We start from the raw sequence: 22,385 nt of genomic DNA on the forward strand, positions 1-22,385 counted from the left end.
TTTTGTTTCAGATGCCATACAACCAACCACCGATTATATTCAGTGTAAGATCTCAAAGTAGCAGTGACACTTATCAAAGAAGGAACTAGAATTATTGCAGCATGTAATGAATTTAAAATTCCTCAAAAAATGCTAGAATGTTTCGTCAGCAGATCTATTGATGACTATGAAGTAAATTTTAGGCCATCAAATGAGCACAAAAAAATGTTTACTCCAAAAGCAAACCTTTCCGTTTGTTCCCACTTAAAAGAAATTGCCGGCATGCCTTATGATTTATCTTTCACAGTTATGAGGAAGTTAGCATATGAATTTGCTGCTGCTAACAACAAGTAACTCCTGCAAGACTGGCAATAAGAAAAATGGCTGGAAGAAGTGGTTTTGTTCTTTCATGAAAAGGCATAAACTCTCTCTTAGGCAACCTGAAGCTACTAGTCTGAGTAGTGCAACTACTTTCAGTAGGTCAAACGTCAGTAAATTTTGTACCAATTTGAAAGAAGCTTATCAAAAATTTAAATTTGGACCAAAAGACATCTACGAGGGTTGAATGAAAAGTAATGCCTCCAACTTCGTTAATTGGGTTTGGATGGGAATATTTTAATAAATCAAATGCATAAATAATCCTTAGAATGTGATCTTTAATTACCAATATTCACTTTTCCACATAATCACCAGCCACTTGGATACATTTCTGTTAACAATGAACACGTTTTCTGAAGCCACCACGGAAGGAGTCGACACTCTGTTCCTGCAACCACAGTCTCACAGTTCTCTCAACGTCTTCGTCAGAAGCATAATGATGTCCCCGCAAATCATCTTTCATTATCAGGAACAGATGGAAGTCAGACGGTGCTAAATCTGGACTGTATGGAGGATGCCGTACAGTGGTGAGATTCAGTCTCTGAAGAGCTGCTGTGGTGGCACCTGAAGTGTGTCATTTGGCATGGTCATGCTGAAGGAAAACATTTCCCTTTTCCTTTTGGACCCTTGTTAGCCATCGTTTCAGAGTTCACAGGGTTGTGAAGTAACACTCTGAATTTATTATTGTTCCATGATCAAGGAAATCAACAAGGATTACGCCATCTGCGTCCCAGAACACTGTGGCCATGATTTTTCCAGCTGAGGGCTGACTCTTGAATTTATTTTTCTGCGGCGAGTCTTTGTGTCGATGGCCCATAGACTGACATTTCGTCTCTGGATCGTAATGGTGTACCCACGTTTTGTCTCCTGTCACAATTTAATGGACAAAGGCGTCACCTTCATTCTTGTAACATGACAGGAGTTTCTGGCAAATTTCAAGTCTGGAGTCAGCATCCAGGGAACCCATCATGCACAGTTCTTTCGATAGCCAAGCAAACCAATAATGTGACCTACACGTTCTTGTGAAATGCCGATTTTGCTTGCAATTTCTCTCTGAGTAATACAACGATCGTCAACATTTTGATTGTGAAACTCGGTGGTTGCTGTCACAGGGCATCCAACTCTTTGTTTGTCATGCAGGTCAGATGTTCCCACCTTAACATCTTTAAACTTACTTGCCCAAGGATACACAGTACTCACATCAACACAATCACCATAAACTGCTTTCATTCTCTGATGAAGCTCCTTTCGGGTGACACCTTCTGCTGTCAAGAATTCAATGACTGCATATTGCTTAAATTGCATTGACCAACTGTGTGCGCAGGGTTCCATATTTTACATTGTAACAACACAACTATTCAATGCTAAAGCTTCCCACCAACTGGAACTGTAGAGAAGAGACTATGGAACAAGCCAGTACCAGCCGCATACCAATGCTGTCAACTGTTGAAGAGTTACCCTCAAGCAATCTTGGTGAGTTTGCCTCACAATGGTACAGAAGCCAGGAAAGGTAGTGTCTACACATGGCTAGAAGCAAGTGGTGAAGATAACTTCTGCAGAAAGAGACACACTTTTAACCACATGTAGAATTATCAAGAGCACTTGAAAAGCAGTTCCTACATGTTTTGTGTTCCCACATGTCCATATACTCCATATACTCCACAACGGCCTAACTGGAAGTGCAGTGGCAGCTCATGCCTCAGTTTGGATAACTGGTGACATATTTATGGACATATTGGCTCTTTTTGTCAAACACGAACGACCAAGCGAAGAAAATAAAAAATGGTTCAAATGGCTCTGAGCACTATGGGACTTAACATCTGAGGTCATCAGTCCCCTAGAACTTAGAACTACTTAAACCTAACTAACCTAAGGATATCACACACATCCATGCTTGAGGCAGGATTCGAACCTGCGACTGTAGCGGTCGTGCAGTTCCAGACTGAAGCGCCTAGAACCGCTCGACCACTTCGGCTGGCCAAAGAAAATCAAAAACTGATTATGACCAATAATCATGAAAACATTTGCAATCGAAAATCACAAAGTTTTGCTAACGATACTGCCATATTGCAGCCATAAGCTGCAGCCTTTGGATGTTGCCATTTATGGGCCTTACAAGTCATATTACAAGAAAGCCTGTGACAGGTGGCTACTAAATCATCCTGGTTAGGCACTTCGTATCTATGACGTAGTTGGCTTAGTGGGTGAAGCATTTCCATCTGCTCTCACTCCCTCTAATATCAGCAGATGTTTCGAAGCTTCAGGAATAATGACTGTCAATGACAAAACCTTTGAGGAAGCCGGTTTACTGTTCAGCCTTTTGAGCGGCCTGAGACTGCAAGAGTAGTTTCAGAAAGTAACGTCCCTACTGCAGTTCCATGTCCAGTTCCTTCACCTTTTCTGGTGTCTCTTAGTGATCGAGTTCCTTCAGTTCCTGGTACCTTCATTGGTAATATAATTCCCTCTTGTCCTCATGAACAAGAACTCCAAGCAGAATTATTTGTACCTCCTGAAGCCTTGCTTCCATTTCCACTGTGTTTTCCCTGAAAATGACAGTCATTGCTGAAAGAAAGGAGAATCTCTTACCCTTATGAGTTCACCTGTAAAGGCACACCTAGAAGAAGCCTTTCCCAGAGAATCAAAGAAAAAGAGGAAACCTACTCCACAAAAACCAGTACTCAGTTGGCATTAAAGGAACCTGACTGTTCTTGAAATGAAGACGTTCAAGAAGATGAGGATTTTTCAGGAATTGAAACAGGTGACTTCATAATTGATAAAGTGCATGCAGTAAAAAAGGGCACGGGTTCAACTTTATAGCTGTTGTGAAGAAGTACCTTTGGCCTGGTGTTCAAGTGACTTTCTATAAACACCACATACCTTCCAATAGATTTTCCTTGAGGGATGAAAATGCATTTGTTGCCACTACTGATATTATTACAAAACTTCCCCATCCACTTAAAGACTTCCGCCAAAGATTTGAAGACATGATTTGTTTCACTGTTGATTTATAGAAAAACAGCCTTCTATACGATTGTTGTTATTTGAAATTTCGATCGGTTATGTTTAATGTTTCAACCACTAACTAAATGTTGTTGCAATAACATTTAAAGCTCCGACCAGACAACATTTCTAGTTAGGTTAAGTGGTCACTTTGTGAATAAGTTAATTAGTTAAGATTTAACAAAAACTGAAAGTAATAGAATCCTCGAACACCTCATTGTAAAGAAAACATGTACCCCAGACTTATTGTAAAATTTAATGAAAGTAAGTTACATAGATAATGACTCAAGCAATTAAAAAATAGATAAAAAAGACGACCTATTTAACCTAACTCAGCCACACTATAGCATTCTTCTTCTATTACAAACTTTTTTAGAGTTGCAGGGAATATCATCTCTCTTTTGAGGTTTTGACGTCACGTTCCTGCTGTAGCAGGCCTGTGTGAATGCTGCTGTTTGAATGGAGTGTGGAATGTTTCCTGTTCCGTAGAGTATGAATTGGCCCTGCTGGTATTTCAGATGCTGGTACTTCAATAGCTTCCCACGTTGTTCTCTTAAAAAATCACAACTTGTGCTAAACTTCCTGAAAAATACTGTAAAAGTTCATTAGACACACACGCACCAACAATTCTATGACACTGCTATAAAAATGAATTACACACACACGCGCGATGTTCGAAGCGGCGCGTTTCTTCCCCACCCCTCTACACACATAACAGAATTGTAGCCGCCTTAGGAACTGCAGTTTTAAGATAAAAAACAGTCTTACTGCTTCTTTTTTCCTTTTTCGCGTATTTACAGGCAATGACAACTGTATGAAAACTGATGCATTCTCTGTCTTTTCCAATTTCTATCACTATATGATTGCTCTACGTTCAATTGTTTCCTTTAGCAGGCATGCCACCACATATAATTCTGGCGGCATGATTTCGTAGACAAAATTTGATTACAAGTTGGATGTTATAAAGGGGTGCGTAGTGGTTAGCGTAGCTAAGCATTATGGATTCAGATTTTAATAATTCAGAGGCCTTGTCTACAGACGTAGAAAGTAATTCTACAACGGATAGTGAGCCTTACTCTCGTATTGAATTACTTACGTTGAGACGTTTAAGACTTGTTTTAACAAAGTATTTACTGTTATTAAGAGAAATTAAGAGGGACGTAAACACAACAGCTGAGAACTACGAATTTCTTCTGGAGCACCTCAAGTCTGAGAGGAAAAGAAGCGAGAATCGCCAGAAGAAGTGACGCAAGTGTTTTGATACCCGCTTCAGAAAACTGCTTGGCGTTCAGAGTTGTCAAACAGATTAGTGAGTGTGATGTTCGCAGTTTGTAACATGTTTGTATGAGTGAGTTTTTTTTTTTAGGACAGCTATTTTTTATTTGTAGCGTTTGAATGAAAGTAAAGTTACACTGTAAAATATTTACGATGACGATGCATTTTTGATAACTTTGAATTGGTGGGATCAGATGTCATCTGTTTTAGAAGACTACTAGTTTGGATCGTGTGTGCTTGCGTGCGGGGTGTTCTAGGCGTGTTCGCTGTCTAGGGGAATGAACCTGTTTTTGTAAAACCTTAATGAAAGGATCTCGTCACCGTGAAAAAGTTTTGTATTTGTAGGCTACATTATTGTATCCGTAAGTGAATTTTCGATTCATTTAAAGATAAAAAAAGTTGTGCTAGGGTAACTCAGTTTTGCAGACCGCATACTCGCAAGTTGTAGCTCATTGGGAGAATTGCCTCATTACATCTTGGGCTCAGCTCCACTTGGTGAGACTCTGCACCAGTTCTTTTCTCAATTGACAACTGTAGCAGTCGCCAAGCGTTTATTTTCTGTAGAAAGCCAGTAATTGTAGATAAACAAGACGCATCTCCGATAGCCGGCAGAGAGTGTGTGTGTGTGTGTGTGTGTGTGTGTGTGTGTGTGTTCGTATCTTTTTTTGTAAATTTCTGAATGATAATTCTTTTATGCTACTCTCATAATATCAATGTAACATTTCCTATGTTGTAAATTGTATGGTGTGTACATTCCAATCTCAATAGGCCTATTTTCCAACAATTTTTGCCCTCTTTGGCTCCATTTAGAATCATGGAAGTTTTTTCGTGACTTTTTAAAACAACCTTATAGTCATGTTCTTTCTAGTTACCATATATTCATTTCCTTACACAAAACCTTGTGACTCTTTATCTTATCAGTCTGCTTAATTTTCAATAACCTTCTTTAACACCACATACCAAATGCTGTAAATTTCTTCTTTAACTTTTCTACTGTTCATGTCACAATTCCATGGAATTGTAGGAAAAAAAATTCTCAGAAATGAAGGCCTATGTTAGATAATGTTGTTAGCAGACTTCCTAAGACCGATAACCTCGCTGTCTGGTCTCCTTCCCCAAAACCAACCAACCAACCAGACTTCCTATGATGCAAAAAGCTCTCATTGTCTGTGCTGTTGCCTCTCTTCATGTTCTTGCTTCATCTGTTGTACTGTATATTATTTGCTGGTAGCAGAATACCTTCACTATGTTTATTATGTGGTCTCTAATTTTGATGCTGAGTTCATCTCAGTAGACTGTCCAGTCAGTTCATAAAGTCCTGTAATTCTTCATCACTCTCAAAGAGGATAACAACATTGTCATCGCCGTCCAGTCTCCCCGAATTTTTATCCCATGTTTGAATATTTCTTTTAGTGTTTTTGGAGGCCTAGGTTATGTTAAGTTCAGTTTGGTTGTATGTTGTTGAGGCTATGGAATTTGTCATAGAAATTCTTTACAGAGTTTTCATCAGGAATGTGGTTGTATTTACCTTTCTGAAGAAAACTTGCATCTGTCTTTTGTGGACTGAGATTCTCAAGCTTTTAATGTGTTTGAATGTGTTAACAATAGGAACATGCCTGCCCCAAAACCCCTTATTCCTATAAAGGTCCCAAAAGTTGATCAATTTTTGTTTTGCTAATGTTTTAATTTTTAGTGAAGCCCTCCAATGGTCATCTCCATCATATACATTTATTTATTCATGGAGGGATCATCTTACATTGATATTGGCTTTGTTGTAATAATACAATGGAAATATATAGCTCAAAATATACATACACAGAATATATAAGTACGCATTTTTAAGATAGGACAGTTGATAGGCCGTAGCTTTGATGAAGAGCCTGTCATGGTATTTATTCAATTGGTGGGGTGTTTTGTTGTTTACTAAGCCCATTGCTTCTGTGATACCCAAGTTGGACAGTAGAGGAATAGCTATATATTGTCCTCTTCTGCCTTTTTTTAACCTAATGACTTCTTTCTTACTCTTCCATTCTCATTGTTCCCTTTTCTTCTGCAAATTGTATAGGCCTATAACATCTTTCCCTATAGCATGTATGATGTATCTCTTGATTATTTTCTCATGGTTTTTGTTTTCTTCCTAGATTGAGAAATTTTATGGAAGTGTCTGGGTTTTGCTGATGCCTTACTTTCATTCTCAAGCATGTTAGGACTGCGTGTATGACACCTGTAGGTTTCTGAAAGCCAACTGATCATTGTTTAACAGATCCTCTGCTTTCTTTTCCCATCTTTTGTATATTATTCTGGTGAAGAACTCGGTTGCTTGAGCTGTCTAGCTGATTGTCTGTCCAGTCTCACGTTAATCAGCTTTTCCGTCTTCAGTGTTGTGGGGATGATATTCTTCAAAAAGTCTTAAGGTATCTCTCCTGTCTCGTAAATCCTGCACAGTAACTAGAATAACTGTGTGGTTGGCATTCCTCACAATGGTTTTAGAAATTCTGAAGTAATGATATCTACCACTTCTCCCAGGATTTAGTTATTATTCATCCAGGTATCATCTGACAATAATATAGGATTTGTCTTTGTGATACAATGAAAACAGGTAGCTAGCTCAAAATATACATCTATATAGAACATATATATGTGGTTTTTTTTACACTAGACAGGTGGTCGCAATGACCTTGCTCATGGGGTCAACCTGGCATTAGCCTGAACCGATTAAGGAGAACCACAGAAAACCTAAATCAGGATGACCGGACAGAGCAAATCCGTCCTCCCAAATATGAGGTCATCATCTAAACATCTGCACTGCTTCATTTGATTCATCCCTGTTGTACAGTGTTCTTTTGATGATCTGCAGTTTGCACCAGATAACTTGTATTCTAGAACATAGCTTATCACTGTACACACCAAGGACACCAACTAGTGACTCCTGTACCATGAACATGCTGCTGTGTCCTTTGCATTCCTACCAGTCTGCTTGGAAAACTGACTCCAGTTGCATGAACATGCAAGTATGACCCTTGTGTGGCTTCATGTCCTACGTTCAGACTGTGTGAAAAACTGACTCACCAGATGCATGAGATGTTAAACTCACGATAATGATAAGACTGTAGTATCATGCGCTATGGATCTTGGCACATGATTCCTTGTAAAAGCATTACATTATGATAATGTATTGTAATGTGCTGTAGTTGTCCTGTTTGATTATTAACCACTACAGAGTCCCAAAATTATTCTTTAATAGTGTATTTATTATAGTTTTATTTATTTATTTTATTATAGGCATTACTTATGAAGTATGTGTACTGTCCTTTTGGCTAAAGTTTACAACTGTCTTCCCATGCGTAGATTCTGTCAATGCCTATGCGTGTGAGATTGAGGGAATGTGATATTACTAATACTGTCAGAAATCATGCAACTCATTAGTCTTCACCCATCCATCTCCCTAGCCCCACGATTTAATTTTTTTTAAAAATCATATGAAACACTGATTCACAATTCAGCTGTTCCACCATCTTAGATTTCCCCGACAGCCTTTTGTAAAGTTTTACCACCTTTTCAAAGAAATATATTTTAGTAATTGGTTTCATGTGCTAGATAAATTGATTGTACACTTTTTTCCTTGATAGAAAATATGTTTTTGAATTTTTGTATTTGTTTCTTCCTTGGTAAATGTAAGTCCAAAGTGTCTCTTAGCCTGTGATTACGTTAAGGCAGTTTGTGAAGCACTTAATGTTTTCCCTGAGATCCACAACAGATTGCTCGATGTACTCACTTGGTACAGGAAGGATACCCAGTTTTGAAAACAGTTCCATACAGTGAGCTGACTACAACTTCTAGTTACTTTTTCATTGCCCTTTTCTGCAGTTTGAAAATTGTCTAGGTTTTTTGCATTCGATCCTCTGAAAAGAATCCCATAGCTAAGAACTGAGTGTAAATAAGAAACCACAGACCATTGGCTGTTAGTAATTGATAACAGAACTCATAAGAGCGTAACATATGATGACATTCTTTTTGCCAGAATCTTTCTTTGTTCATTCTGTGTTAATTGCAAACAGTATTTATACTTAAAGACTTCGTGTTTGTTACAGAAGCTTTTGATTTGTCACCTATGCTTAATGCAACAGAATTATGCTCCCCCCTTTATGTCGAATGCTGCTGTTCATTTTCTTTGTATTAAGTGTTAATTTGTTATATTTTGCCCAGTTCTGAACATCCTTGAGGGATTTATTTGCTGCCCATAATAGATGGTCTGGTGTTTTATAAGACCTCTCTCTCCATGTCTTATATTGTCAGAAAAGTCGTGTGTTAAGAACAAAATTGGACCCAATACTTCCCTGATGAACTCCTATGTTTACATGTTTCTCACCTGACTATTGTTTTACTAAAAAAAAATATCATTTGCAGATTTGTGAACTACCTCTTAACTTAGGCACCCTGTTTTCCAGACTGAAACCACTCGTTCACCATTCCTCTTACACCTAGCACTTTTATTGTGTTTAGTAGTGTTTTGTGGTCAGCAGTGTAAAAAGCCTTGCACAAGTCTAAGAACACACCTGTAATGCAGTCATTCTTGTCAAGAGCTTGCAGTTCCACTTTTGTGAAATCTGTAATGGCTGATGTACTTCTTCCAGTCCACAAACTGAGCTGTGCTCCATTCAAAAGGTTGTATTTAATCATGCAACTCATTAGTCTATCTTTCATGATTGATTCAATTATTTTTGAGAATGCATAAGATAATGAAAGTGACCTGTAGTTTTCTTGGTTCTCCACGTTGCATTTCTTTAGTGAAGGTACAATCCATGCATTCTTTAAAGACACCTGAAGTAAAAGACTCATTTATGTTCGTCAATAGGGTTTCTATGCTCCCTGCACATGTCTTGAGAACAGATACTGGAACCTCATCTGTATCTGCTGACTTCTTTTTTAGTTTCTGTATTGGCCTCCTGAATTCAAGCTTTGTGGAGGGAAACATCATCATTGTGCTTGCTGTGTAATTAATTGTGGGTGCTACATGTGTTTTTGTTGCAACTTCTCCACACTACCAGAAAAATAGTCAATTACAAAATTTTTCAGGTCCTGAGGATTTTCTTTTACTCCATCCCCGTTGCTTTAATTTTTTGTATTGTATGTTATTTTGTCACTGAATGATTTTTGTGTTGCAGGCTTTACCCTCCTGTGTATCATCTTATATTTGTGATAGTAATCGAGGAACTGTGGTTTAGTGTAGTGTTTTGTAAAAAAAACTGTGAAATTTAAGTGTTGGGGAAAACTTTCTAATATCTGCAGTTATCCATCTTCTTTTCCTTAGATGCTGCTGTAGTAGTGATTGTTGTTGGAAATGTCCCTTTAAAAATTAATTTAAACAGTGTGCTGGATTTAGAGCACTTTTCATCTGATGGTTTACATTTTGTCACAGGTTTGATTTGCCAATGCCTTAAAGAGGAGGTATGTATTTTATGTTTCAAGAAGATCAATTTACAAGACTGCAGTTCTGCGGATTTTACCAATTCTGTCTTTAGCTTTATTATCTAACAGTAATGATCACAGAGACCAAAATCTATTATAAATATTTTTTAGTGCTCCCTGTTGTCTGTAAGTACATGCCGTGTCCTAACAAAGGATAGAGGGAAGACAGGGGTTTTTGCGGTCAGTGTGCAATTTCAGAGCAGTGAAGAGCAAATGCAGACACAGATTCCCAGTGAGGGCAAGTGGATAATTTGGATCAGCGCCAAACAGTGTCACAGGTCACCTACTAGTCGCAGATTCAGGGACTCGACAGGATACTTGCAGCAGGAGGCTCGAATCAACACTATATACGCTCAGAATAACTACTACACTGGAATCTAATTCTAAACATTGGTTGCACAACAGAAGTCAGTGTCTTAAGTCACATGGTGAGTACTCACAGAAGAAGTGCAGCACTCGGTGAAAAAAACAGACATGTCGGAGCTTACCGAGGCTGGTCATGAGTGACACAGCGTCAGCACCTCAGCAGTGTGACTGGGAACTCCCACTGAATACAAAAACATAGATTTTTAAAGAATTGTGGCAGCACACTATTTCTCCCTTCCAGTTGTCAGCCCACCAATCCACTGCACTTAACAAGCTTCAGCCAAACTGGTGAGTTGCTCTGCACCTCCAGGCACTTCTGACAACCATATTTAGAATCCTCCTGTACTTTTACTTGGTAGGTAGGGATGCTTCTTGATTTTACATTAACAAACTCAAAGTTTGGTATCAACAGCATTCAGTTGATAGCTGAACGTCACTGCCACTCCCATTATGGCCAGCAATAACAGTATTGTATGTCACTTGGCGCCACCCTCCATCCTTTTTAGAGTGACTGTTGCTGTAGCAGCATTCTAACCAGTGTAAACCCACTGACGTTGCAGTTGTTAGGAGCAAGTATCAAGCTTGCTGCCTCTGCTAAGACATGCCTTGTCATGGCCATCTTCTATTGTGATGCCTTAAGACAGCATCTAGGTGGTGGATGGAGTTAATTCTCTGAACTGGAACTTCTCACCTGGGACAGCTGCCCAATGTCTCTGCAATTTGCAGGGCTCTAGTGTTACTTTTTAGCTCCGGGAACCTAAATACTACTAATTTTTCCTGCTCTCTGCATTGTTTTTCTTGAGTTCCTATCTTGAAGTGCCCTTGATGGCTCCCAACATCCCTAAGCATAACAATGTACAAGTCATTAAATTGTCAGTGTATGACACATGATCTAAGAGTGGTGCTAAACTTTTTGGTATCCTAGTAGCAAGGTTTGCCATTTGTGCCATATTAGAAGTGTTCAAAAGGTTTAGTATGTTATTAATTATTTCACCCTCAACACCTGTGTTAATATTCACGTCTACACATAGGCCCTGTTATAATATTAGATATGGGGGCTGAAACTCTTTCCAGGACTTCTGTTAATTTGTTGAAAGAATTGTCCACATTATCACTAGGTGATTGGTACATGCAAGGAATGATTAACTCTTATGGATGGCTAGCTATGTTAGTTTGAACGGTAATGCAATTTGTTACATATACCAATTGTGATATTTATTTATTTGCTTGTTTCTTCTGTAGCTGTAAAGTGTGCCATCTCTGATATAAATATTTGATTGACTACCCTTTAAGATGGTTCTGCTGTAGCAGCTTGACATTCATATGATGATAGCAATATATGCTGTATTTCATTGCCTTTGCGTCAGTGCTCTGTAATGTATACCACTGTGCTGTTCAGAGACTGTAATTAAGATTCAAGCTGATACTTTATTTTTAATAGACTACATGTTTTGACGAAGAATAAATAATTCTGCCCAAATTACTGTGGTGGTTGTACAGTCTGGTGTGGTACATTTTATCTTCCATGTACATGTTGCTGAAATTTCTAAGCTGGTTGTGACAGTTGTATGGGAGGGGAGCCTGTTGTCATAATTTATCTTGCAAAAAGACATAGTCATCCTACCCATGACAACAGATGTTTGACCACACATACCTATTATACTCTCAATAATGAATTCTACCAACTTTCCCTTCCCAGTCCTGCTGAGTTGCAGATCATGCCTAATGTGTCTTTGTCCCAATAGTTCCCACTGGTACCAGTGCAATGTGCACTGCCTGGTCAACAGCCATTTGTACTATCTTCAGCTCTGCACTTATCTGCCATGCAGCACTGCTGAGCAGAGGCAGATTGTGCCACCAGTACAACTCGACTGTGCACTTGTTGGTGAAACCAATTAGGGAATCTATCTTGCCCAGTCACCACCTATGCTGTATGCCCTGCCCTATCTATATTGATGCTGTCAGGTGCCCAACTGTAATTACTATCTCGCCATCTTTTGTGAAATCGCTATAAAAAGGCCCTTAGCTTTCAGCCCAGTACTTCACTTGTGAGTGCTTGTGACCTAATGCTCTTCACCTAACTTCAATCATGGGACCTAAAGCTGTGCAATGAGCGAGAGTGCGTGCTGGGCTCACATTTTGTTAGATGGTCCATCTGGCTATCCAGGTTTAGGTTTTCTGCAATTTCCCTAAATCGCTTAAGGCAAATGCTGGGGCAGGTCCTTTGAAAGGGCATGACCAAATTGCTTCCCTCATCCCTCCATAATCAGAGCTTGCACTCCATCACTAATTACCTCATTGTCGATGGGTCGTTACTCTAATCTTTCATGCTAAACCTCTGCCACAACTGCTACCTAGGAGCAGTAACGTCGTCTTCGTAACATTAGTGTTTTCCTAGCTTTCCTACTCATTGGCTGAGTCTGCTGCACAGTAATTTCTGTTCACTCAAAAGTCTTCCAAAACTCTGTCAAACTCTCTCTTATATAGGATCCTGTGTCTCTTCCATGTTTCCTCTACCACAACAGCAGACAGATCCTTCTGTTTTCTTAGTGTGCTCTTTCCACTTATCTACACTTTGTATTTAACAGTGGAATTAATTTTACACACGTAATGTTCACACTTCTACTTTTCAATTCTTTGAAAGTTATATTGACTGTTCTGTATGTTGTATTTGTCCCTTTTTTTAAAGTTTTCAAATTTTTTCTACAGTTATTTTGCTTTAGCTTTCTTGCAGCTCCTATTAAATTCATTTCTGAATGGTATAGAGCACTGTATTCCTTTCTTTAATTACTGTGAGGGTGGAAGTTGTCAGTGAACCCATAAGGTAATGTGAATTAATTCTCTCCTAGTTTATAGGTTCGTGCATTACTGCTGTCCTGTTCAAAATAAAATCTCTCTGCACAAGTATATCAAATACTGTATTATTGTTTTGTTAGAATCATTGGATATACTCTTCTTTTTTTTCCCTCAGCTGACAAATCAGCTTTTTGTATTTTAGAATTTTGTTGGTTGTAGACAAAACTGCCAGGCCAATATAATACAGGCTGTAAATTTTTAAATGCTGAATTTACTGTAAGTTATGTGGCGAAAGATGATGGGAAGCACAAGTAAATGGCAATCCATCCACTTTTTTACTTCCTTTGATACTTGTAGGGAGGCTATTGCTAAGGGGCAAAAGGGGCATTCATGAGTTTCTGAAGCTTGTCCACAGAAACAACAGTTTTTTCCCTCCTACAATTAACTGTATCTAAAGCCCATTGCAGACTTAAAGTATTACAATTCTTATGTACTTTTTGGTTACTCTTTTTTCCCCCCCCCCTAACGTAACTACCTAATGAGGTTTGTTCTTTGACAAGCTACACTGGCACAGATTTGAATTTCACACTAAATGTGCAGGTACTCCCTATTACCAGTGGAATGCATCAGTGTACAGATTGTGGTAAGCTATAGGACAAAGTTTAGCAATATGATGACGTTCATACCAACTTACAGGTTGATGATCCTTCAGTTCTTATGGACTGCTGTCTAATGAAAACCCCTAATTGTCAAATTTTCAGAATTTGTATAAATTTCTGTTTTGTAGTCTGGGGTTGGTAGTATTGTGAATGTCCAGATTTAGTCTAGCGGATGTAACACAAGGAATTGTAAATGTGATTGGTAAATCATGTTGTTTGCTTTGACAGGAACATTATGCTTTCAATGGAAAATGTTTCATTTTACAGAGTCTTCATTAGAATACTGCATATCCTAGGGTGTGATGATCGGAAAAGCCAAGCGATTACACACTGTTATTTCTCACTGTATCGAATAAAGAAAGAGACTTTGTTAGTGTACTGTAGGTACTATGTAAATTAGCTTCACTAGCTCTGTACATCTGAAACCAAAAGCATACATTAGTAGTCGTGCTTCATATTGTTTGAGAAGTCACAAATGGAAGTTCTGAATTTTGTTATTAAATTCAAAAGATAGTAGTTTTACCATTTAAGTTAGTTGTATTTACAGAATTTTTTAAAAAGCTCTATTAATGGCAGTATGTTGAGCGAAAATCTTCAGCAATTATCACAAGACCAATACTGTTGACCAATAGTCTTACCAGTAAAGCACTGGTCACCTTGTCCAGAGCTGTGATGGCTGTCTGCAACTATAATGCACACTAGTGCTTGTGTTTCAACTGTACATTACCATACCAGTACAGGCACGTAACAGCAAGTTATGACACTTAACACTACTAGCTATGCAAAATCTGCAGTGGAGAGTCTGAACATTGTTCCTATAAAGTTTAGTGCCCATATTGTAAATAGCTATCCATCTACACTGGCTCAGGTAACGAAAGTTTAAATATAACCACCATGTATTGAGAGTTTTGTGTTTTTCCTATGTTGATGAGTTTCTTGAAAAGAGAGAGACAGAGTTGGAGATGGAGAATAGAGTGGGTATGACCTATTACACACAGTGATATATAATGTACAAAATCTGAAAAATACATAATTTTTGTAGTGTTTTCTCATTATTTGCCTTTATTCCTTACTCATTACCATCAACCTTGAAATAGTTCTCTTGTTGATGGGCTCTACACTCTTCAATGTGTTTCCCATTTTTAAATCTCACCATTAGCATAGAGTGTATGACATGTTATGTTATTTCTCACTTTAGAGAACAGAAAGATAAAGTGACAATGTATGTAGCAGATAGACACAACATTTTTCAGAAGTCAATGTGGCTGGACGGATGAAAATACTTTGATAGGAATGATATGTTTGTTGTGGTATCACAGTGTTCATGTATCCGATTTGTGTGAATAGTGCAGTTTTTTAAAGAAATTATATATGACATATAATTCCTAAACTTTTAATGTGTTGATGTGTATGAATATCATTTGGCAGTTGTGGTATGTAGACTGCGCTTCAGTAGGTATTGTGTTGGTCTCAATGGACCAAATTCACTTCAAAGCAGTCTGTCGATGTCCTGGTTTCCATTCAGAAGACATTTTTGTTTCCCATGACATACTGTGAAGAGAAGACCTACTTATTAACTTTCATGCTGGCCATTTTCAGTGTTCTACAAATGTGAATACCAGAGAGCTGGGCTCTCTGGTAGATCTGATACTATTAAATTGTCTACTTGTCAGCATCTGCCACACTGTAAGATACTCTGACGACATTTAGTATGTTTCTCTGCTACAGTTTGCTGGGTTAGTGGTTCTGTTTGACCATTTGGTTGATTTGGAAATTCCCATTTGTAAAAGTGTTGTGTAGTTATGAGATTTAAAGTTTTTTTTTTAGGTTTGTGATGGGACTGTACCACCGCTTCTTACCACTGTCACAAACATCCTTACCCTTATTATCCATTTGAATGCTCCATTCCCCCAACAACAGTGGTCATCATTTCTTATCCTTCCACTGACATTCTTTCTCTCTCCCCTTTTGTTTTATTGTGTACGCCTTACAAGGAAACATTACCAACTCAACTTTATATTTTATGGAGAAAAATGAACAGTGGGAAGACGTCAACTACAGCAGTTGATCTCATATGAAAATTTAGTCCCTAATTCTGATAGTATGTGGCTGTGCCCTTCAGGAAGTACAGCTTTTAAATGTTGCACACACCAGTTGTGTGTCGCTTATTCTGTCCCACCGAAGGCACCAAATTTCCGAGCACAAAGTGCTGCATAGCAGAGTGACAACTAGAGCTGCCCTATTCGTGGGGTCTTGAACACGAGTGAAGAGGAGGAGGGGGCAGGTGGACACATCTGCTTGTTGTGTTTTGTAATCTTGTACAAGAATGCATGTTTTTCTGAGAGAGAAGTGGTAAAGAAAAAGAGTATGTAATACATCAAAATCATGCACATATACATGTAATACTTTTTAACAGTGGCCTCGTAATGAATATTCTTCAGATAAAAAAAATAAAAAAAAACCTCAAAAACCAATTAAGAAACCTAAGTAACCAAAAAATAATTAGGGAATGGGGTTCACGATTTTTGGTTTAAAATTTAATCCTTCCTATCGTGTTGAAGAATAGTACATCTCTTGCAGATATACTTCTCTTTAACTATGTCAGCTTAAAAAAAACATGCACAACAGTGATATTAATAATTAAATAGCACTGAGGTGAATCACAATATAACAATGCTGCAGGTTAGAAACCACACACTATGACAAAATGAACAATGCACGTTATCAGTGTTAACAGTCAAAATATCCACGGGTGTGCTGCCGGTCTATAGTGTTGGACACTATAGACCGGCAGCACACCCGTGGATATTTTGATTATCAAATACGCCGGGAGAAACTCAAGAATCAGTGTCAACAGTGTTTCATAAAGATCTTTACTCACTCCGCTGTAGAGTACTTTGCACTTGAGCATTAGGCGGCTGCATTGGGGCAGAGCAAGTGACAAACAGTGTGCTTGAAAGTTTAAAATCTGTACTTCCAGAAGGTCATAACTGTGTACTATCAGAATTAGGCACCAAGTTTTTGCTGAGGTAGGTAGTGACTGCTTGCGTAAAATGGGAAAGCCAGGTTTGGGTCGCGGCCCGGCTCAAATTTTCATATATTACTAGTAAATCATATAGTCGAATGCATGAATGGTTTGCTCTTCTCTAGCACACTATTGACGTGTTAATGATTTTAATCGATGTAATTTTATTTTTCACCTGGGACAGAACAGACAATTTCATTTAGTATATTTGTAACACATACAGCAAAAAGAAAAATGCCAAGTAAATATGTACAAAATGAGTTTCCCCCTCCCTGCCGCCCTGAGTGACTGACTCAATGTGGTACTTTCGTTACAACAGTGTTCAAATCTCCTGCTTGATTTAGGCTTTTCATAGTTTCTGTAGACAGATTAAGCAAATACCAGGACAGTTCCTATAGAAAGGTGTCGGGTTGTTTCCCCATTCTTGTCACTCTATAACTGTCTCTTAACATTTGAAACTTAGTTGTGGTAATTGTATAAATTGTGATCTTGTTTATTTTTTTATTATCTAATTTTTTCAGATAATAATAGCTGAGGCATAAACGAAGATCGGAATGTTGTACTGCCCACCAAATATTACTCTGAGCCAAGTATGGCTCCACCCTGGTCTGTCACCATGTTTCACAGAAACAGTTGCAAGCTGTGTTATTAGTGGACTGGTTTTATTACTAGGAGGATGGCGACTGAGACTGTACAGACGTTATGGAACACTGGTGGAATCAGCACTGCTTCCGAAGTCCAAGTTGTTTGTAATTCAGATTTTGTTAATGTTGTTTTTGCCAGTATTGGCAATAACTCGATTTGGTTTACAAGCCACTGTAATAAATGATGGTTGCATATATGGATATATGGTGAGTATCCCAGTTTTTGAGCTATTTATATCTTGTGTTAGCATATCTTGAAATTTATGACACACCATCCACATCACTCTCTCCCAGTACTTATTTAACTTCTTATTGCATGTATTAAACAATGAGTATGTTTGTTCATCCTATTGGTGGATGTCCAGGGGTTGGTAGGTTCTAAGACAGAGCAGAATACTGAGATACACACACAGTGTTTAAGAAACTATTTCACTTAACTTTAATAACAGCAAGCCCAGACCACGATCCAAGGAAATTTCTTGAGATAGGCTGGTTTGATATCCACGACGACGACAGAGGCTAATGGACAACACTGAGACTAGACAGGCAGAACTCACTGTCAGACTGACTGGATATTGGTGCAGCATCCTGTAGGATGGCTCCATTGAGGAGGCAGGAGCTGGAAATTTTTCTTGCCCACAGCGCAATATTTGTCTTGCCAATAGGTGGAAACATCAGCAAAAAAATGGGCTATAGGGTGCAGACCCATGTCCAGGGAAGGAGCATCTTCTTTCACTGATGGAGGTGCAGTGGCAACTGGAAGTTCCACTGCGGCCCACCAGAAGATGGCAAGGTGAAAGGGGCAGGGGAGGCACTTCCCACTGCTGGTGTTCCTAACACTGCAACAATGGTAATGGCACATCTGTGGCTCCCATCCAGCACTGGTGGGAAGGAGTTGAAGGCAGCTGAGGCTGTCCTTTCTGCGTGATGCACCACAAACTCGGAGGCGTGCTGTTTGTGGTACTCAAACCGTTACTCTTGTGCGGAATCAAGTTCTCAGAATGGCAGTATGGAAACGTGGTGGTGGTGGTGGTGGTGCTGCTGCTGCTGCTGCTGCTGCTGCTAAGTTTTCTTGCACAGCAGTTGAGTTGTCATTTCCACGAATTGCTGCATCTGAACAATCTGAGATACTGACAGTGCTTGCGCATGACTGGTCATGATGAAACACACAAAAATAATGCTTGCAAATAGAGCACAACCACTAAAGAAAGCACGCATTAGTATCACTAGAAAGAACAGCCTCTGAAAAGCACAAAAAAAAAAAAAAACAGTCAGTTGAAGGCCCAGTGTTCTGAAAGAAATACACACAATTAATACTTGTGCCAGTTGTTTGTACAGTGAGAAGTAGAACTTGGTAGTGACCAAATGTAGTTTTCCATTTCCAGATGTTTGGTTGTTTGGATGGTGGATGCAACAGAGTGGGTGGGTTCCAAGATGGAGAGCAGAATAATGGGCTGCACCTGTAGTGTTTGATCACTTCTTTTACTGAGCTTGAATAACAGCAAGTCCAGAGCACAGTCCAAAGAGAGTCCTCAAGAAATGCCATTTAGATGGCCACAATATCTACAGAGGCTAACTGGCAACGTTTACACTAGACAGGCAGAACTTGACGAACAGATGATATGGAATTCGGTGAGGCATCCTTTTTGTCAGCTCTGTGGTGACACTGGCCCGCTGGCTGAAGGTGTGCCTCGGAGCTGGCCACATGTTGATACTGCAGTCACATGAGTTACTGCCAACTTCTAGATGTGGGCTGGTGGAGTGTGGTATTGATAGCGCGGGATATATTGATAGCACAGGATACCACAGAGAGGAAGTTACATTTTTTAAATAAATTAAAATGGAACGTTGTGTATAATATTACACACAATTTGGTACTTAAATTGTAAGTTGTTTTAACCAGACAATTAAAGTAGAAACATGTTCATTAACTATATGACTTCATGTTGTTGTTTAAATGAATGTCAGTACCTACGTTCCAGTAAACATTACTTAATTCAAACTATACATTTCATCATGAATACCCACCTTTGTGGGTTTTGTGGTGGTGCCTGACCTTTAGGTAGCTAGGTCAAATTATGATGGAAAACACTGAGCAGAACAGAGTTGGTGGGATAAAGTTTCTGATAAGCATACTTTGTGCCAGTGTTTAAGTTTGAATTTAAAACCTCTCTGAAGTGTCTCGTGAAATGAGGCCATGTGTGTCTGTTGATAGTGATCCATCTGTTGTGTGGGGATGTTACACAAAGTGGTCCCCTCAGTTCTGTTAGTGAGGGCTAGGCTGTATGACGGTACCAGTTTTCATCGTCTCCCTTTTCTTGTCACCAGGCAACATAAATGTGACACCACACTGCATGCGTATGTTAGTCACCTACAGCCAACATTTACACTTCAGACACGATTCTCATACACTGCACAGAAAGGGGCTATTGAGTGTGGAGCAAGAAAACAGTTTCCATTAAAGCAGTTGACCAACTCTTTGGCCACTTTCAGCCAACAATGCCTAAAGTCTCCTTCCTTTTTTTGTGTCTCAATTGGTTTTGTTGAAAATGTTACACTATTTCAATGGGTGTGAGTAACATACTACCAGTCTTGAGTTGCGTATAGATGTACAATTGTATAGGTAATGTTTATGCAGTCACTTTTTCATTGTGAAGAGAAATGGGAAAGAACTGTGTGGCATTCTAAATAACTTGCACAAAAAAAAAAAAAAATAAAAATGATACCATAAAACACAGAAACTGGCCAATAAGAATTTTTCACTGCTTATGTGAGAATATACATGTATCTCCCAAGTAACTAATAGAAATTAGACAACTTTAAATCATAAGTTTCTGCTCCTAAAAGGAAAAAAAAAAAAAAAAAGAAATTTGGGTTTTATAGTTTATCATGAGAACTGTAAAGAATTGGGACCCATTCGGAAATGTGAGAATACAGTTCAAATTTGTTGCATTTTCAATGGCATTACCTGTATTGTCAAATTTCTTAGCAGACAATTGTTTCTTCTCGTGCTGTAAGTGTAGATTTGATGTTGATAAGCTGGGAGTTCCTCCTGGGTCATGCCAAATGATCTGTACCTCAGGGAACTCAGATGTTGTAAGTTGCTTTTAGTTTCAAATCAGTTATCTTGACAGATGCTGTTTGATTATGGTGAATAAATGATAAAAATAATGCATTTATTCACCACATAAATGCATTCTGAAAAAAACAGTTTATGTACCATGTTATTTTTGTATATTTTTCTGATTTGTCCATGTTTTGGGCATTGCATTTTGTATGAACCTTATTAAAGTCACATTATCTTCTATGATATCTTGAGTGCAAAAATGCAAGAAGCCGTGCATGGCGCAGGGACTGGTAGTTCACCTTGAGTCTGTTGTGTACATGTAGCTAGAAGGGCTGACTATTGTCCCATTACACGTTAGTGATAACTGACTGAGAACAAGTACAATGTGAAATATCTAGAAGTTGAAGGCAGGCCATTTCTTTCACATATATGCACAATTCCACGTTACTTACTATATATTATTTTATTACAGATCCTTAATTGCATTTCTGCTGTAGTGACATACGGTTTTGCATTGCGCCTACTCATGGATGAGCGTAATTACTTGTTACCATCAGTTCCACCGTATGGCCACAGTCTTACATTGCTGCTGTTTTGGAGTTTAACATTCGTGAAGGAAAATATTGTATTTGTTGACATTCATAAACTTGATTCGTGGTTTGACTTCGCAAAGTAAGTTCCCATGCCTTAGATGTAAGAATTGATTATATAAAAATATTCAGTTGTTCACCACCCCTTAATGCTTTCCATAATTGTTTTTGTCATGTCTTAAGTGTTGATGTGATTACGTATCTCTCTCTCTCTCTCTCTCTCTCTCTCTCTCTCTCTCTCTCGTTTAAGAATCAGATATTTTTCATATGGATGCAGTATTTATAGCCTTTCGAAACCCGTGAAGTGTGTGGTATAAGATTCAGGTTCATATCAATGGAGGGTAATGGTCTGTACATCCTATGCAGTTAATAAGCTGAAAGTTCCTTCTGGGTCATGCCAAATGATTTGTATCTCAGGGAACTCAGCTTTGGCTGGATATGTCTTTGGGGTACCTGGAGTTCCCAAGCTGCGGACTGTGAGCTGCCTCAATCCTTTCAGCCATAAACTCTACATAATTTGGCACCCACCATGGGACATGATGGTGGACTGAACCTACTAATCCTAAGAAAGAAAAGAAATGAAAAAAAAGCACTCCCAGTGGATTTGGGTGGAATACTGGTTAGCATTCACACCCAGGCACCAGAGAGGTCATGGGTGGATAATCCTCCTGATACCCCCAAGGGGCTCACGGTTCTTTCGTGAATTTGTGCTTGGTGCACAGGAGGCCCGAGCTGTTGTGGCCCATTCTTCCTTCCTGGGCTGGATTTTGTTCCCAATGCCCCTCTGTCCCTGTCGTTACTCCTTGCTTTCTGCCACCTTCCCCTCTCTCTGTGTTCTTACTTATGTTGACCTGGATGTCCTCTTGGTTGCTTGTATTCCTTCTGGTTTTGTTCCCCTTGCCTTTTGCTTTTCCTTTTCATCCTTCCTTTTTGTCAATTTTGGTCCCCCTGTGGGGTTTGACCTCCACTTCTAAATTTTATCTCCATAGTGTGAGTCATTTAGGGAAAACTCTGTCCCTAGCATCTGTGGCATGGATACCTCTCCCCCTCTGCCTCCCTTCTTTTTTTTCCCATCATAGACCCCCTCCACCTCACTAGGTCACCAGCTCGTGCAGCTAGTCTGTGTGGGGAGCCTGT

The 22,385-nt window shown here is 39.0% G+C and overlaps 1 protein-coding gene across 5 annotated transcripts in view; it reads left to right on the forward strand.

The window, feature by feature from the left end:
* Nucleotides 1-4,235: 4,235 nt before the first annotated feature.
* The window catches only part of LOC126248154 (ATP-binding cassette sub-family B member 6), a 129,285-nt gene continuing 111,135 nt past the window's right edge, over nt 4,236-22,385 (forward strand). Inside the window, exons 1-3 of one of the 5 annotated variants that reach the window (XM_049948896.1) lie at nt 4,236-4,326; nt 17,469-17,798; nt 21,131-21,330. In XM_049948896.1, coding sequence (XP_049804853.1) covers nt 17,502-17,798; nt 21,131-21,330 — 497 coding nt within the window. In that variant the 5' untranslated portion in view covers nt 4,236-4,326; nt 17,469-17,501. Of the gene's footprint in view, nt 4,327-4,376; nt 4,706-4,746; nt 5,128-17,468; nt 17,799-21,130; nt 21,331-22,385 lie in introns of those variants that run through there. The other 4 variants (XM_049948894.1, XM_049948892.1, XM_049948893.1 and 1 more) reach the window with 4 other exon arrangements.

This window comes from Schistocerca nitens, chromosome 3, assembly GCF_023898315.1.
Source record: "Schistocerca nitens isolate TAMUIC-IGC-003100 chromosome 3, iqSchNite1.1, whole genome shotgun sequence".
Classification (NCBI taxonomy): domain Eukaryota; kingdom Metazoa; phylum Arthropoda; class Insecta; order Orthoptera; family Acrididae; genus Schistocerca; species Schistocerca nitens.